The following is a 16,171-nucleotide window of genomic DNA, read 5'->3' on the forward strand; positions in this document are numbered from 1 at the left end:
GGCTCCTGAACCACTGGAGCATTCTAAGGCCTCCTATGAGGCCTTGGCAAGGCACTTTGCAGATAAAATTGATCAGATTAGGTGTGTTACTCTGCACGCTGTGGATACAGTTAGTGAGCAAGAGGCGGCCTGTGGCAAACCGGTTTTGTGGGATCGGTTCCAGCTTCTTCCTCCTGATGAAGTGGACAAGGTGCTTTCATCTGTACGGCCGACCACCTGCTTACTTGATCCTTGCCCATCTTGGCTCATTATGGGCTGCAGAAAGACTGGGTGAGGGGATCAGGGCAGTGGTGAACGCCTCCCTTCAGGAGGGAGTGATGCCATCAGCCCTCAAGGAGGCAGTGATAAGACCACTCTTAAAGAAGCCCTCCTTGGATCTTCAAGTTCTGAACTACTTTCGCCCAGTCTCAAATCTGCCATTTTGGGGCAAGGTGATTGAGCGGGTGGTGGCGATGCAGTTGAAGGCACACTTGGAAGAAACTGATTATCTAGACCCATTTCAGTCGGGCTTCAGGCTTGGGAATGGGACAGAAATGGCCTTGGTCGCCTTGGTAGATGATATGAGGAGGGCTCTGGATAGGGGTGAATGCTCCTTCCTTGTTCTCCTCGACCTCTCAGCGGCTTTTGATACCATTGACCATGGTATCCTCCTGGACAGCCTGGAGGGGTTGGGCATTGGAGACACTGTATTACAGTGGTTCCAGACCTTCCTCTTCGGCAGGTACCAGAGGGTAGCACTGGGACCCGTTTCGGACCCGTGGCCACTCACTTGTGGGGTGCCACAGGGTTCCATCCTCTCCCCGATGCTATTTAATATCTATGTGAAGCCGCTGGGGGCTATCATCAGGAGGTTTGGGGTGCAGTGTCATCAATATGTGGATGACACGCAGCTCTACCTCTCGTTCAAATCTTCACCAAGGTTGGCCGTAGAATCCCTGTCCAAATGTCTGGAGACGGTGAGTGGCTGGATGGGGAGGAATAAGCTGAAGCTGAACCCTGACAAGACTGAGGTACTTTTGGTGGGAGACAAGAGGAGGTTGGGGGATGTTGACCTGGTGTTGAATGGGGTACGGCTACCCTTGAAAGACCAGGTCCGCAGCCTGGGGGTCATTTTGGACTCCCAGCTGTCCATGGAGGCTCAGGTGTCAGCTGTGAGCTGGACAGCCCTGTATCAACTCCATCTCAAACGGCGGCTGCGCCCCTTCCTTCCCAACCATCTGCTCCCATCGGTAGTACATGCCCTGGTCTCCTCTCGTTTAGACAACTGTAATGCCCTCTACCCCCTTCACGGATCACTGCCTTGTTGTGGCGAAGGGGCTTGCGTAACTCAGTGAAGCCATAAGCTATGCCGTGCAGGGCCATCCAAGACGGGCAGGTCATGGCAGAGAGTTCTGACAAAATGTGGTCCACTGGAGAAGGAAATGGCAACCCACTCCAGTATTCTTGCCAAGAAAACCCCATAGAACATATCACAAGGCTAAAAGATATGACACCGGAAGATGAGCCCCTCAGGTTGGAAAGTGTCCAATATACTACTGGGGAAGAGCAGAGGGAATTTCCAAGTAGCGCCAGAAAGAGTGAAGCGGCTGGGCCAAAGCCGAAAGGACACTCAGCTGTGGATGTGTCTGGTGGTGAAAAGAAAATCCAATGCTGTAAAGAACAATATTGTTTAGGAACCTGGAATGTAAGATCAATGAATCAAGGTAAGCTGGAGGTGGTCAAATATGAGATGGCAAGACTGAACATGGACATCTTGGGAATCAGCGAACTAAAATGGACAAGCATGGGCGAATTTAATTCAGGTGACCATCATATCTACTACTGTGGGCAAGAATCCCTTAGAAGAAATGGAGTAGCACTCATGGTCAACAAAAGGGTGGGAAAAGCAGTACTGGGGTACAATCTTAAAAACAACAGAATGATCTCAGTACGAATCCAAGGCAAAGCATTCAACATCACAGTAATTCAAGTCTATGCCCCAACCACTGAGGCCACAGAAGCTGAGGTTGATCGGTTCTATGAAGACCTACAACACCTTCTAGAACTAACACCAAAAAAAGATGTCCTCTTCATCATAGGGGATTGGAATGCTAAAGTAGGAAGTCAAGAAATCACCGGGATAACAGGCAGGCATGGCCTTGGTGTACAAAATGAAGCAGGACAAAGGCTAATAGAGTTTTGCCAAGAGAACACGCTGATCATAGCAAACACTCTTTTCCAACAGCACAAGAGGCGACTCTACACATGGACATCACCAGATGGTCAATATCGAAATCAGATTATGTCCTTTGCTGCCAAAGATGGAGAAACTCCATACAGTCAGTAAAAACAAGAGCTGGAGCTGACTGTGGCTCAGATCATGAGCTGCTTCTTGCAAAATTTCGGCTTAAATTGAAGAACGTAGGGAAAACCACTAAACCATTCAGGTATGACCTAAATCATATGCCTGATGAATATACAGTGGAGGTGAGGAATAGATTTCAGGGATTAGACCTGATAGACAGAGTGCCTGAGGAACTATGGACGGAGGTCCGTAACATTGTTCAGGAGGCAGCAGCGAAATCCATCCCAAAGAAAAAGAAATGCAAGAAAGCCAAGTGGCTGTCTGATGAGGCTTTACAAGTAGCTGAGGAAAGAAGGGAAGCGAAAAGCAAGGGAGAAAGGGGAAGATATATCCAACTGAATTGAGAGTTCCAGAGAATAGCAAGGAGAGACAAGAAGGCCTTCTTAAATGAACAATGCAAAGAAATGGAGGAAAACAACAGAATGGGAAAGACTAGAGATCTCTTCAAGAAAATCGGAGATATCAAGAGAATGTTTTGTGCAAAGATGGGCATGATAAAGGACAAAGAAGGCAGGGACCTAACAGAAGCAGATGAGATTAAGAAGAGGTGGAAAGAATACACAGAAGAACTATACAGGAAAGATCTGAATGTCCCTGATAGCCATGATAGTGCGGCCACTGAACTTGAGCCGGACATCCTCGAGAGTGAAGTCAAGTGGGCCTTTGGAAGCATTAGTAACAACAAAGCTAGCGGAGATGACAGTATTCCAGCTGAGCTATTTAATATCCTAAAAGATGATACTGTTAAAGTGCTGCACTCAATATGCCAACAAATTTGGAACACTCAACAGTGGGCACAAGACTGGAAAAGGTCAGTTTACATTCCAATTCCAAAGAAGGGCAATGCCAAAGAGTGTTCAAACTACCGCACAATTGCACTCATTTCACATGCCAGCAAGGTGATGCTCAAAATCCTACAAGCTAGGCTTCAGCAGTATGCGAACCGAGAACTACAGGAAGTACAAGCTGGGTTTCGAAGAGGCAGAGGAACTAGAGATCAAATCGCCAACATTCGCTGGATCAACGAGAAAGCAAGAGAATTCCAGAAAAACGTCTATTTCTGCTTCACTGACTACGCTAAAGCCTTTGATTGTGTGGATCACAACAAACTGTGGCAAATTCTTAAAGTGATGGGAGTACCAGACCACCTTACCTGTCTCCTGAGAACCTGTACGACGGTCAAGAAGCAACAGTAAGAACCAGACATGGAACAACCGATTGGTTCAAAATTGGGAAAGGAGTACGACAAGGCTGTATATTGTCACCCTGCTTATTTAACTTATATGCAGAGTACATCATGAGAAACGCCGGGTTGGATGAATCACAGGTCGGAATTAAGATTGCTGGGAGAATTATCAACAACCTCCGATATGCAGACGATACCACCCTAATGGCAGAAAGCGAAGAGGATCTAAAGAGCCTCTTGTTGAGGGTGAAAGAGGAGAGTGCAAAAGCTGGTTTGAAACTCAACATTAAAAAAAATAAGATCATGGCATCTGGCCCCATCACTTCCTGGCATATAGAAGGGGAAGAAATGGAAGCTGTGACAGATTTTATTTTCTTGGGCTCCAAGATCACCGCAGATGGTGACTGTAGCCATGAAATTAAAAGACGCTTGCTCCTTGGGAGGAAAGCTATGGCAAACCTAGATAGCACAGTAAGAAGCAGAGACATCACCTTGCCGACAAAGGTCCGTCTAATCAAAGCTATGGTTTTCCCAGTAGTAATGTATGGCTGTGAGAGCTGGACTATAAGGAAGGCTGAGCGCTGAAGAATTGATGCCTTCGAACTGTGGTGCTGGAGAAGACTCTTATGAGTCCCCTGGACTGCAAGGAGGTCAAATCAGTCCATCCTAAAGGAAATTAACCCTGAGTGCTCATTGGAAGGAGAGATACTGAAGCTGAAGCTCAAATATTTTGGCCACCTAATGCGAAGAGAAAACTCTCTGGAAAAGACCCTGATGCTGGGAAAGACTGAAGGCAAAAGGAGAAGGTGACGGCAGAGGATGAGATGGCTAGATAGCATCACCGATGCAATGAATATGAACTTGAGCACGCTCCGGGAGAGAGCGCAGGACAGGAAGGCCTGGCATGCTATGGTCCATGGGGTCACGAAGAGTCGGACACGACTGAATGACTGAACAACAATGCCCTCTACATGGGGTTACCCTTGAAGATGGTTCAGAAGCTGCAGCTGGTACAGAACGCGTTGGCTCGCCTGATTAAAGGCAGCCGCCAGCGAGATCACATCACTCCAGTGCTGAAGGAGTTGCACTGGTTACCAGTTGTTTTCCGGGCCAAATTCAAGGTGTCGGTTTTGACCTTTAAAACCCTATATGGTTCCGGCCCAGCCTATCTTAAGGAGCGCCTCCAGCAGCACCAGACAGGCCCCTTAACAAGAGCAGCCTCAGATGGCCTTCCCTCTGTCCCATCAGCCAGGACAGCTAGACTGGTGGGGACGAGGGAGAGGACCTTTTCTGTGGTGGCCCCCACTCTGTGGAACTCCCTCCCTAGGGAACTCCGCCATGCCCCCTCTTTAATGAGCTTCCGTCGTGCATTAAAAACGTGGTTGTTCAGGCAGGCATTTGGGGTGAGTTAGGGTATTTTAGAAAATGTTTTTATTGTAGAATTTTATTGTTTTAAACTGTTTTATTGTACGCTGTACATCACAAAAAAAAGGAAGTACCACTGTGTGCCACAATGGAAGCAACTGGCACAAGCCCTTTTGGATCCTGACCATAGAGTATGCTCTAGATACATGAGGAAGCAGAGGTTTCCTATTTTCTTACCTGGGCTAGGAAACTCTCCATCCCTCAGTAGTTCCCACTATAAATGCAGAACAGTTCCCATCTCACATAGTTGAAGGGGAAAGTGAGAGCTTCATTTGAACCAAGGCTCAAGCAGGGCTTAGCCATGGAAACTCTGGGTCAGCGGTCCCCAACCATTTTGGACCCGTGGACACATTTGGGAATTTGAGAAACTGCTGTGGGCACCACCACAAAATGGCTCCCATGGGGAATGTGGCTATGGCTGCTGTGGGAGCCTGGCTAATCAAGAGGTGGGTAGGGGGGAGGAGAAATAGCAAGGTTAGAGGCTGGGAGAGAGGGGGAATAGGAAGAGTTGCTTCCTGGCTTGTCCAATCTTCTTCCATCTACACAGACCTTTCCCCTTTGCTCTCTCTCTCCATCTCTCCACTCCCAGCCTCTAGCTTCACTATTTCTCCTCCCCACCTCTTTACCTCGCAGTTTCTTTCCCTTTCTAGCCTCTTGCCTCGCTTTTTGTCTCCCCTGTGCCCCCTTTGCTTTGCTTTCTCTTCATGCCCACTGAACAGCTGATCAGCAGCAGATTCAGGAACAGGAAGGAGAAAATGGTGGCCTAATGTTTTTCCATGTTTTTCTATTTTTTATTAATTTTTTTTGAAGGGGGCAGAGCTGTGTGGGTACCATTGGAGGCACCCATGAGTGCCATGTTGAGGGCCACTGCTCTGGGATATATGAAGCTCCTCCAGACCTTAGCCCTCGAGTATGTGAAGTAATGAAAAGATAGTCCCCGGACCTGTACATGCAGATAGGCATCCCCTAAGACAGGGGCGGGAAATCTGTAGTAGCTCTCCAGATGTTGTTAGACTCCAACTCCATCAGACCAAGTCAGCATGGACAACGACCAGGAATGATGGGACTAGTAGTTCAACAACATCTGGAGAGCCAGAGGTTTCACGCCCCACCCCTACCCTAAGACACAAACTATAATCTCCCATCACTTTAGAAGTTAAACACAATAGGACCCCTGCACCAAAGGGGCTTTGCATGGAATTGTTCTCCATGCCCTATCAAAACAAGTTGCATTATCTACATACAATAATATGAAATATTGACTCAAAGGGACAGATGGCTCTTCTGGGCATTTCCACAAGGAACATTAGCATGGAATGAGCCATGTGTGAATAATGTTGACACAGTACAGGAACTGGAAGATTCTGATTTTAAAGTAGAATTATGATTCTAAACATAGAAATGTTGTTTCTTCATTCAAATTTACAACTGCAGGAAATGTAAATGCCTATTTAAGCATCATGTGAAAGCAGCCTAGCAGGGCAATCCCCTACCCACTCTTTCTTGTGTTAAACATGGCCTTGAGCACCATTTTTTTGGTGGAAAAGTGGCATATGCATCAAATAAATAAACTTAGTTAAGAAACAGAAGCAACTTCACACTGAATTGCTGACTATAATTTAAAAGCTCATAAATTTAAAGACAGCATTTAGAAATCTCAGGTTATCAATAGAAAGAAAAACACACACATTTGCTTACTTTTTTCAGCCTGCTACCATTTGTAAAGCCATTAACAGGTTGTGGTAGATTGGTTCTTACTGAGGTACAGACTGGTAAAGATTTAGTAGCAACCACTGTAGATTAAAAACACAAAGTAATTATTGAGTCTCTAACATAGTGTGACTATTTTTTTTTTGTCAACTGGAAAAAGATCATTTGCTCCTGAATCTTTACTTCATATCACCAACTGACTCAACACTTCCCAGAGCTAGTGATTGCTTTTTCACTGCAAAGCAGCATCAAGAGGGAGCAATTTCCAGAAGAGACCTGGCAGGTGGGAGGAGAGTACTTAACCCTTCCCTAGCATGCAACTTTCCTCCTGGAAGTTCCCCTTAGCTGGGGTTACAGACTCACATTTTTGAGTCTGGAATCCCAGCTGGAGAAAAATGATTGATGGGGGAAGTTGCCAAGGTAAAATATCACCAGGAGAAAGAGTTGTTCAACAGATCTGTACAAATGAATTTGCACTGATTTGAATGAACCTGCTTCCCACTGAGTTATTTAAATCTATACTATTTTCTATGGTGATGAGCTATGCAAAACTGACAAACTTATAAAGATACTCAGCTTTTTGCTTTTATATCTGGAAGCTTTTCTTTGAGCTTTGAACCATGAATGCCCTCCTGGGCAAGTTTCCAAAAGTTTTCATAATCTTGCTGGTTCTTTATGATTCCAAGCTTAGTTAATTCATTCTGCAATCCAATAATCTTAAAAGAGAAGGAATTGGAGAAACAATGACAGAGAGTGTGTGGAAAAATGCATTATTAGTTAAGAAGTCTCAAAATCAAATATAACATTTTGTCCAGTGCCACATCTTATATTAGTCAGACACTGAATCCTAGGGGAGTAGTGATGGTTTGTGGTATGTTATTTTCAACATAGCTGTTGGTCAGGGAGGACTTTGCAAGACTTGTAAAGGAAACAGAGACATACTGCTAAAATGAGATCTGAGCAACCTGGGTTTCCCTCTAGTGTTATTTACAAATTATGGCATATGCATTAGCTGGAAAGGAAGGACGCATATGAGCATCCTACACCATCCACTTGCATATTAAAGGCCATCGCATTAGCTGGATATATCTGATAGTTGTCAATTTAATAGACATGCATATGCTATTTACACTAGTTTATGCTACTTACTAAATAAAGAAGTGATTTCTACATGAAGGCAATTACAACTAGCTTTTAAATATTAGCTTTGGGTATGTAGCTAAAACCTTCCTCTGGGTATAAAAAAAACACTCCAGCCATAAAATTTCTGTATGTACCTTAATCCTATTTGGACTGCAGCAGTTCAAGGGAAATTTACAAATTATTTACACATGTTACAATTATTTACTTATTTAAACATTTATTTGTAAATTAATTATTTACAAATGAAAAACCGCACTGATCGTGCTATGGTAGCTTTAACAAGTTATTTTTCCCTTAAAACAGACACCTCAAGGTATGCAAAATAAAATATGTTTAATCTTAGAAGATCTTAGAAAATAAGCCATCATGAATGTACACTTCTTTTTCTTCCTGCAGAAAGTGAAAACATTTTACATTTTTCAGATATCCTTATTTCATTTTCTGTAATCAATTGACTAGAAGCAAACGAGTAAATGGATACAAGGTTCCTGCTACAGCCTAACAGGGCTACTCTCTTGGAACTGGCAAGACATCTATTATAGCTGCCACATCCCAACAATCAAAAACAAGCAGCTGTACGTATATCAGTAGAGGAAAATAGATCTCTCATGACAGTCTGTTCATCTTTTATTGGAGAAAAATGCCCACAACTATAAAATGATTAGAATATATTGTATCAATACACAGACCACTTTTGAAATGAAAGTCATTTTTTTCCATGGTTATGAAGTGTTTTCCCATTTTGTACCCAAAAGTGAAAATCTGCATTTGAGAAAGAATGTAAAGAGATGTAGATTAAGAGCTAGTTCCTGAAGATAAGATGCATTTTCACAAAGGTCTGTGAGTAGCTGTTTAGGATCTATTTGTAATTCAAAACAAAACAAAATAAATCTCCATAAGGACAGATCACTAAGAGATCTGCATAAAAGTCAGAGACTGATCCCTTTCTCCTGTTTACTTCATAGGTATGCTATAACTTAAAGCTGGTATCTTCCAATAGCTATGTGGTTCCCAGTTTTAAATTAGTAGTTTAAAATTATTGTTTTGTAAACAAGCAAGTGCCTGTCTTACTAATGCTAACTAACAATTGTGGGGGGAAGTGGGCAGCCTTAAGCAGGGAGATTACGGATAGGGTAAATGGGAACCATTGGAAGCTGCTATCCTTCAGGTCAGGTACTTCTGGTGGGAAGCATGGGAACACTGAAATCAATGTAAACACATACCATGCCTGCTGTCTGGGTACACAGAGACCTTTAATGCCCAGGACTAATGTCCAGTATGCATTAAATGCCTTTCAGAACCACTGCCAGAAACTCAATAAGGATCAAATTCAGATGTGCTCTTTTCTGGGTCACCAATCTTTGCAATCCAGATCTGCAGGCTGCTTTACCCTTGTATTGGCCCCTTCTGCCCCACATGGTTGGCAGTGAGAAGTACAGAGCCAATGGCCAGGGCAGGAAGGGGAAAGGAGGGAGGGCTTGGCATCTGCACAGCCACCTTCCTATAATGAGCATCGAGGTATTCCAGAGGGAAAAAATCATCATCTTTCCCAGAATACTTTCTAGTATGTGTAGCATTTTCTAAACAACATCAACAAAAACAAGTAGAGACTTGCACCTTACCATGTAACTACTTGATTGTGGAATGGACTCCAGGTACTTTGTATCATGAGACAATTTGCAGAAGGGTACTTTATGACTAGGGATACACTTTTTAAAAAAGAAGATAAAATTTGGGTCAGTATTTTTTCCCCCTACTAGCTGGGAAACAAAGCTCAAAACAAATGACAAGTAAACATTCAGCCACAGGAAGCCATTAACAACAGTGGGCACCAATTAGGACTCAGCAGGTATTCCTAACACCGCCTGGTGCTTTTGCCCCACCCCAAAAGCTTTGACATAAGACTCACAAACTCAGGCTTAGGAAGCAGGCTGTTTCATTTACTCAGCAATTTGTAGCCACATATTCCTGCTGATAGGCTTATAAACCTGTTTGTAGTCTTCTTCTACTTCCCTTCAAGTTTGTGTCATTAGAAGTTACAATGACTGTCTGCCCAAAGGAAAAAATACTTTTGAGGGAAGAAGAAATTAAGCTGTTGCAATCTCTTTATCTTTAATTTCGATTTCTTTTATGTATAACTGTTGTTTGTAATGGTGGATTCAAGGCAACCCTTTGCCACAACAAGGCAGTGATCCATGAAGGGGTTATAAATAACATGTTTGCTTAAAAAGGCGACCCTTCTTCTTTACAGAAAGCTTATTCAAAATGACAACTCTTTAGCGGAATGGAAAGAAAATCATTTTAACAGAACTCAGCGAAAGATTGCAAGGGGGAAATGGTTCTACTTATGATTGTTATTATTGTAAAATAATGTTCCACCCTCTCAACATGTCCTGCCTTAATAAATTAAGCCTTATATATTGAGATACAAGTGATATAAAGAAAAATGTGGAAAAGGTTTCCCACCATTGTCCTAAACATATGTTCCTAGAGGATCTTGCCCATATCTTGCTCCAGTTCTACTACAGCTGTAAAAAATAATTTCAAATGAATTTTTTGTTCCCTCAGTCAGCCCATCACCATCACCCCTTCCCTCAGAGCTTAGACAAACATCTCACCTCCCTTTGGGTTTAGCTTGAAGATTCTGAATTATTTTTAAATGTGGAAGAATTTCAGATAGAGGTCTGAGTGCAGCATAATTCTATGCATGTTTACTCAGAAGTCCCACTCTGTTCAATGGAACTTATGCCCCAGAAAGTGTGCCTATAATCTCAGCCATAGTGTAGAAATCACAGAAGTCAGGGATGAGGCAGCCCAATTGAGAAAGGTCAGTTCCACATACACAAATGAGGAAAGAGAGTGGTTTTGCTTCTGCTATATTTTCTTCTCATTGCATCCCTCTGGAAGCAAGATCATTTCATATGAGCAAGTATTTAGTGGCTGCAGGTTCTTTTAATAAACAGATTTTAAATACATATGCAAATATTTTATTTCTTGTTTTAGACTGTTAGAATCTACATCCTATTGTTTGGTCTAGATTGCTTTGAGGAGTGGACGGGAGGAAGCAAAAATCCTCCCAAACAAACAAAACTAATTCATGCTGTGTTTTTGATTACAGGTTGTTATATTGGGCTAAGAATGTAACCTGTGTCTGAACCAGAAAGTCCCCTGTTCAAATCTCACCTCATATGAACATATGAAGCTGTCTTATTTTGGCAGAGTCCACAACAAGCTGCAGCAAGCCTTGGGTTCACATGTTCCTCCTTCCTTCTCCTTTTGCTCTAAAAAAAGAAGAATTCAGGAAGAGGAGATCAGAAGCATCCATTTCTGGTTTTGCTCTAACTACAGTTCCCTGTGTCAGCTGAACTTGGGGAAATGTAATTTGTTTAAACTATGGTTAGTCAGAATAAGCCAGGATCAAACTATGGTTTCAGATCCTGGCTTATTCTCATTAACCATAATTTAAACAAACTACACTTCCCCAACTTCAGACAGCACAGGAAACTGTGGTTAGTTTAAAACTGGAAGTGGATGTTTCTGATCATCTCCTGGGGAGCATGAAGAGATGGGAGAGGGAGCATCTGAACCCGAGGCTTGCCATGGCCCATTCACATAGCAAGAAACTATGGTTTCTTGTCACATCTAACTGGGCACTGAGTCAGACCAGTGCTTCATCTAGTCCAGTAGTATCTACTCTGACTGGAAGAAGCTCTCCAGGGTCTTTCCCATCACCTGTTACCTGATCCTTTTAACTGGAGATGCCTTTTACACGTGGTCTACTGCTGTTGTAGCTCTTTGTCCATGAATTCACTGAGAGAGCAATCCTATGGCTCCTAGACAGCGCGGGGGGGGGGGTGGATTCCTGGATCCAAGGCTGGAGACAGCACTCTGACCTCAGACCCAGGAGTCTGAGCATCCTGCCCCCTCCCCTGCCCCTTCACAGCCTGCATGGAGAGAACCATGCAGGCTGCCTCTACAAGCTTGCAAACATGACCTTGGAGAAGAGGGAAAGGGGGTGGTTCTGTGGGCAGGGAGGGAAAGAGACCAGGGTGGCCGGCTTACGAAGAATCCCCCAGCTGCCCCAGCTCCCTTCCCTCCCCCTCCGCAGAGCCCCAGCTAGACAGGCAAAATTGCCCATCTAGCAAGAATGCAGGGCAAGAGGAGAGCGGAGGCGAAGAGCGCCTCCACGCTCCTCCCATCTTACATAGGCTGCCCGTCAGCCTCCAGACTCAGAGGCTGACGAGCATCCAGATTGGATTGCACCCTAAATGAATTTAGGTTAGCTACTATGCTGCCAGTCTTATCTTATCTCCCCTCCACAACTGCAACAAGAGAATAATAATACTGCCCTACCATGCTGGTTTGCTGTAAGAATTACTGAGATAAAATATAGTAACATTTGAGATGCATTATATAAATAATAATTACTATTATACTTCGCATTTATCAGTCATTTCATACATATCATCTTGTTTTAATCCTGACAAGAACTGTGGATGGTTGACCCATACTATTATCCCTATACTGCAGATGCGTAGCTGAGGCCAAGGGCAACTGGCTTGCTCAGTGCAGCCTATTAAGTTCATGACAGAGGCAAGATTCAAACTGGGGACTTCCTGATTTATAGTTCAGCCTCTTAGCAGCTACATCCTACTTTAGAATGTGCTATTTCAGGCCTATCTAGTGATCTAAGGTAAGCTGATGATAGTTAATTTGGTTGAACTCTTCCTATTACACTTATTCTTTTTTATAGATAATTTTTTATCTATAAAAATGCAATGCTAATTATTAATAAAAGAAAAAAAATACTAAGCTGACACTTAACCTAAATGAGACTGGGTCAGAATTTAGGCATTTATTTGGTGACACTGGAGAGGCAGTGAATGGAGTAAAATCCAAAGTAAACAGGCCACTGTGAAAAGTAAAGCAATTTGTTCATACACAGGACCTGTAAACAAATTATGAAAAGCAAAAGAAACCCTTATGGGGGGTGGGGGAAGAAGGAGGAATACAGCCTTTTACTGCTCCTTGATTGTTTTAACTTGTTCCACACTTTAAAACTTTATAGTACCAATAAAGTTACTGAAATTCAAATGGTATGGAGAGGAGCATTTGCCTGCATTTCTTGTCATTTCATCATAGCCTAGCTCTGCTTTCTTGTCATAGTAGATGTTGTACCCTTCCAGCAATGCAGAGATATAAAATACAAATTTTACATAAATACATTTAATTTTATATAATTTTTTATTTTATATAAAATACAAAATACTCAGGGGGGTGAACCTTTTCCCAACTCACTCATTTTTTTTCTTGAAATTCCACCCCCCCTGGGGGGGGTGTTTAAAAAGTCCCCCACTGACTCCAATAGATACTTTTTTCTTTTTTAACCCTTCCCGTGGATAGCGGGTGGAATATTGTGAAAGAAAATGGGGAGAAAGGTTTAACCCCCCTTCCCGGAGCCCCACGGTCCTGATCCAAATTGGGGCTGCACACTCTTGCAGGAGTAGGAAACGGTAGTATGCATAGCTCCACTACGCATGATTTCATGAGAGTTTAGTTTGGCCTTCAGTTACTGGCATTAAGACCTTTAAGTTACAACATGCAGGCAGTTTTAGCCCAACCTTGTTTGTCTTTGGCCCTGCCCCTTTTACCTTCAACACCACCTGGAATGTGGCCCCTGAGAATTTATCCAAAATAGAACTCAGCCCCTGGGTTGCACCTCTGGAGTAAAGCCTAGGTAGAAGAGTGGTGGACATCTGAAACTATAAAAGCACAATCCTATGCATGCTTAGACAGAAAAAAGTCCTACAACTCTCAGCATTCCCCAGCCAGCCATGCTGTCTGGGGAATGCAGGGAATTAATTGTAGGATTATTTTGTGTGTTTAAGCATGCATTGGATTGAACCCTAAACATATAATCTTATATCCATCTCTGGTACAGTGGGAAAAGAAGATCTATCGTGGCGATGAATAAAATAACAAGTTATAAGTTGCTCTGGGAGGGAAGAATGAATTCCACCCAAACTTTCCAAAAAAGTCAGATACCATTTACCAATTATTGGAATAGGCTTAGGCTAGGTGATCTAGTAGCCTTATATATACTATGTGTGTTAAGTTGAAGCATTCTAATTAGTTTGATTGTTTGGGGAAATTATATATGTGTGTGTGCATGTGCATGCGTGCGTGTGTGTGGGGGGTGTAAATATATATATATATATATATATATATATATAGAAAGATACCATCTTGTATGAAAGATTGAGAGTCAGGGAGTAGCTGTGTTGCTCTATCACTGTTTGTATTTACTTGGATAATTCCAAGTAAATCTATCCCAAATTGGTTCCTTTCTTCCATCTAATATCAGCTAAGTTTAGCCATCAGCAACTCTTGCACTGTCTGATGTACGTGGTATTTTCTTTTTCTTTTGTCAGCAGTTTTATATAAACCATTGAGGCTTGTCTAGCTTCCCACAGCGTGGGGCCACAATCTCACAGGTTCACTGAAAGTCAGGATCATCCCTCATCCTTTGGACGGCCTGGACCCCATTACCTCAGGTGTGTCAGAGTGGAGTGGGGGGAGGGGAGGGCCTGGTTAGAGAAACAGCGCAGCAAGGGGCACATGGGCTTGGTAGGCAGGGGAGAAGTGCAACCAGGGAGCTCGGAGCTAAGCCGGTATACCAGTGAGGTTTCGAGATGAATGGGGAGGCTGAAGAAAATCTTTACGTTACCAGAAGGAGGCAGAATCTCAAAGGTTGAGGGCCGAACTACTCATTATAGCAGGGCTGTCAAACCACTTTTAGCCTGAGGGCTGAATTCAGTTTTGGAGAACCGGGGGGGGGGGGGGGGCTGCCTTCCAGTGGTGGGTGGGGCTGAAGACAAAGGGGGCAGGGCCCCAAAATCAAAAATATAAGCCTATATATTTTTAGCTTAAAGCTCTTACTGCCAGTAACTAAGTCTCAGGAGAGGCATTTCAACCTTTTAAAATGGGGGAGGCGGGGAACATGCAGGAGCAACCATTTAGAATAAGGGGGGGGGGAAGCGCAACAACTGGGAAACCACCAAACAATCAGTGGTCGAGAGAAAGGGGGCGTGGCCATCTGGGAAACCACAGAGGTCCAGATTGGAACCCCAGGTGGGCCAAATTTGGCCCATAGGCCTGAGGTTCAACACCCCTGCCTTATAGGCACCTTGGGGCTGCCCCCAAAACTGCATTACCACTCTTGCAAGGACCTATCTATACAAAACACGCATTTAGCCAAACCTGTACACTGAGTTCAATGTAGTCCTTGGTCATAAGTGTTTAATGACCATTTAGCATGAAGTTAAGGTTAAGTTATGTGAGGCACTTTTTAAAACAAAAGCAAATTTACAAAGATTGACACAATATAACAATATGTCATAAACAGATTTAAGTTAAATTAACGCAGCTCTTTTGTGGGCCAGCCTGCCTCTTACATATTCAAATTAGATTTTACAGCAAGGAATTCAACTATATCTCTCTCCTCACTCTGCCTGAAGCTAGCAAAGTATTATTTATTAAAGTGACATTTTACTTTTAAAAATGGTCTAGTCATCATTCTTGATGTATTCTAAAGCAAGGCAAACATTTTTTTTTAAACAATAGCAATACCTGGTCTTTTTTGTTTGTTTTTGTTTTCTCCCTGCTGATGAAAACAAAGTCTAAACTGTTGTACAAAATTACTCTTCCATTTGTGTCAAAATTAAAAATTCAGATCACAGCTAAAGGAGTTTCTGGTCCCTCAATGATCACATAGCTGTAAAGAGAATTCAATGCAGTATTCGCCTGTTAAATATGGAGAAGTGTTTCCTTTAGAAGAGGAAATTCTCTTAAGGAAGTTGTTTTAAGATAAATAAAAGTTCAGGATGAAGCCAGCAAAAGGTGTGAAGGATTTCTCTTTGATTTCCCAATTTGTGTATTTGGGCTGAGACACAGACTACATTTTATGCACATATTAATAGGATGCTAATAAGACTGCAATCGCTATTTTAACATTGGTTTGTAGAGACAACCTGATATATTAGCCTTCTTAAGACAGAAGGTGCCTTTTTTCCTTGCAGTGAGGGGCTCAGGCTGTGTGTGCTTTAGAAATCTGAGAGGAGAAAAGAAGTCTTGAAAGCAAAGGAGTTTTTTTAGTGTGATACCAGTCTGTTTAGTACCTAAAGTAGCCTGTTAAAACTGAGCTGAATTTTCAACACAGTGGTGCAAGGTCATTTTACAATGATATATACTATATTTTCCTCTTAGTAATTATAATTCATTGCACAAAATATGTGCATAGCTGGTATAAATACTAATAAACAACAACAACAAAAACATTTACAATGGCATATAGAAAACTCTGA

The 16,171-nt window shown here is 42.8% G+C and overlaps 1 protein-coding gene across 4 annotated transcripts in view; it reads right to left on the reverse strand.

Annotated features, from left to right (window-relative positions):
- Positions 1 to 16,171, reverse strand: part of LOC146359734 (uncharacterized) — an 86,411-nt gene that overhangs the window by 38,455 nt on the left and 31,785 nt on the right. For 2 of the 4 annotated variants that reach the window (XM_084827994.1, XM_084827993.1), the window contains 3 exons: positions 9,431 to 9,517; positions 7,243 to 7,381; positions 6,654 to 6,748 (listed from right to left, as the gene is read on the reverse strand). The exons of the other annotated variants lie outside the window; for them this stretch is intronic. In XM_084827994.1, the coding sequence (XP_084684120.1) occupies positions 6,654 to 6,748; positions 7,243 to 7,381; positions 9,431 to 9,517 (321 nt within the window). The remainder of the gene's footprint in view (positions 1 to 6,653; positions 6,749 to 7,242; positions 7,382 to 9,430; positions 9,518 to 16,171) is intronic. 4 annotated transcript variants of the gene reach the window in all.

Source organism: Heloderma suspectum, chromosome 1 (assembly GCF_057233095.1).
Source record: "Heloderma suspectum isolate Gila_16-S chromosome 1, 16-S_ref, whole genome shotgun sequence".
NCBI lineage: Eukaryota > Metazoa > Chordata > Lepidosauria > Squamata > Helodermatidae > Heloderma > Heloderma suspectum.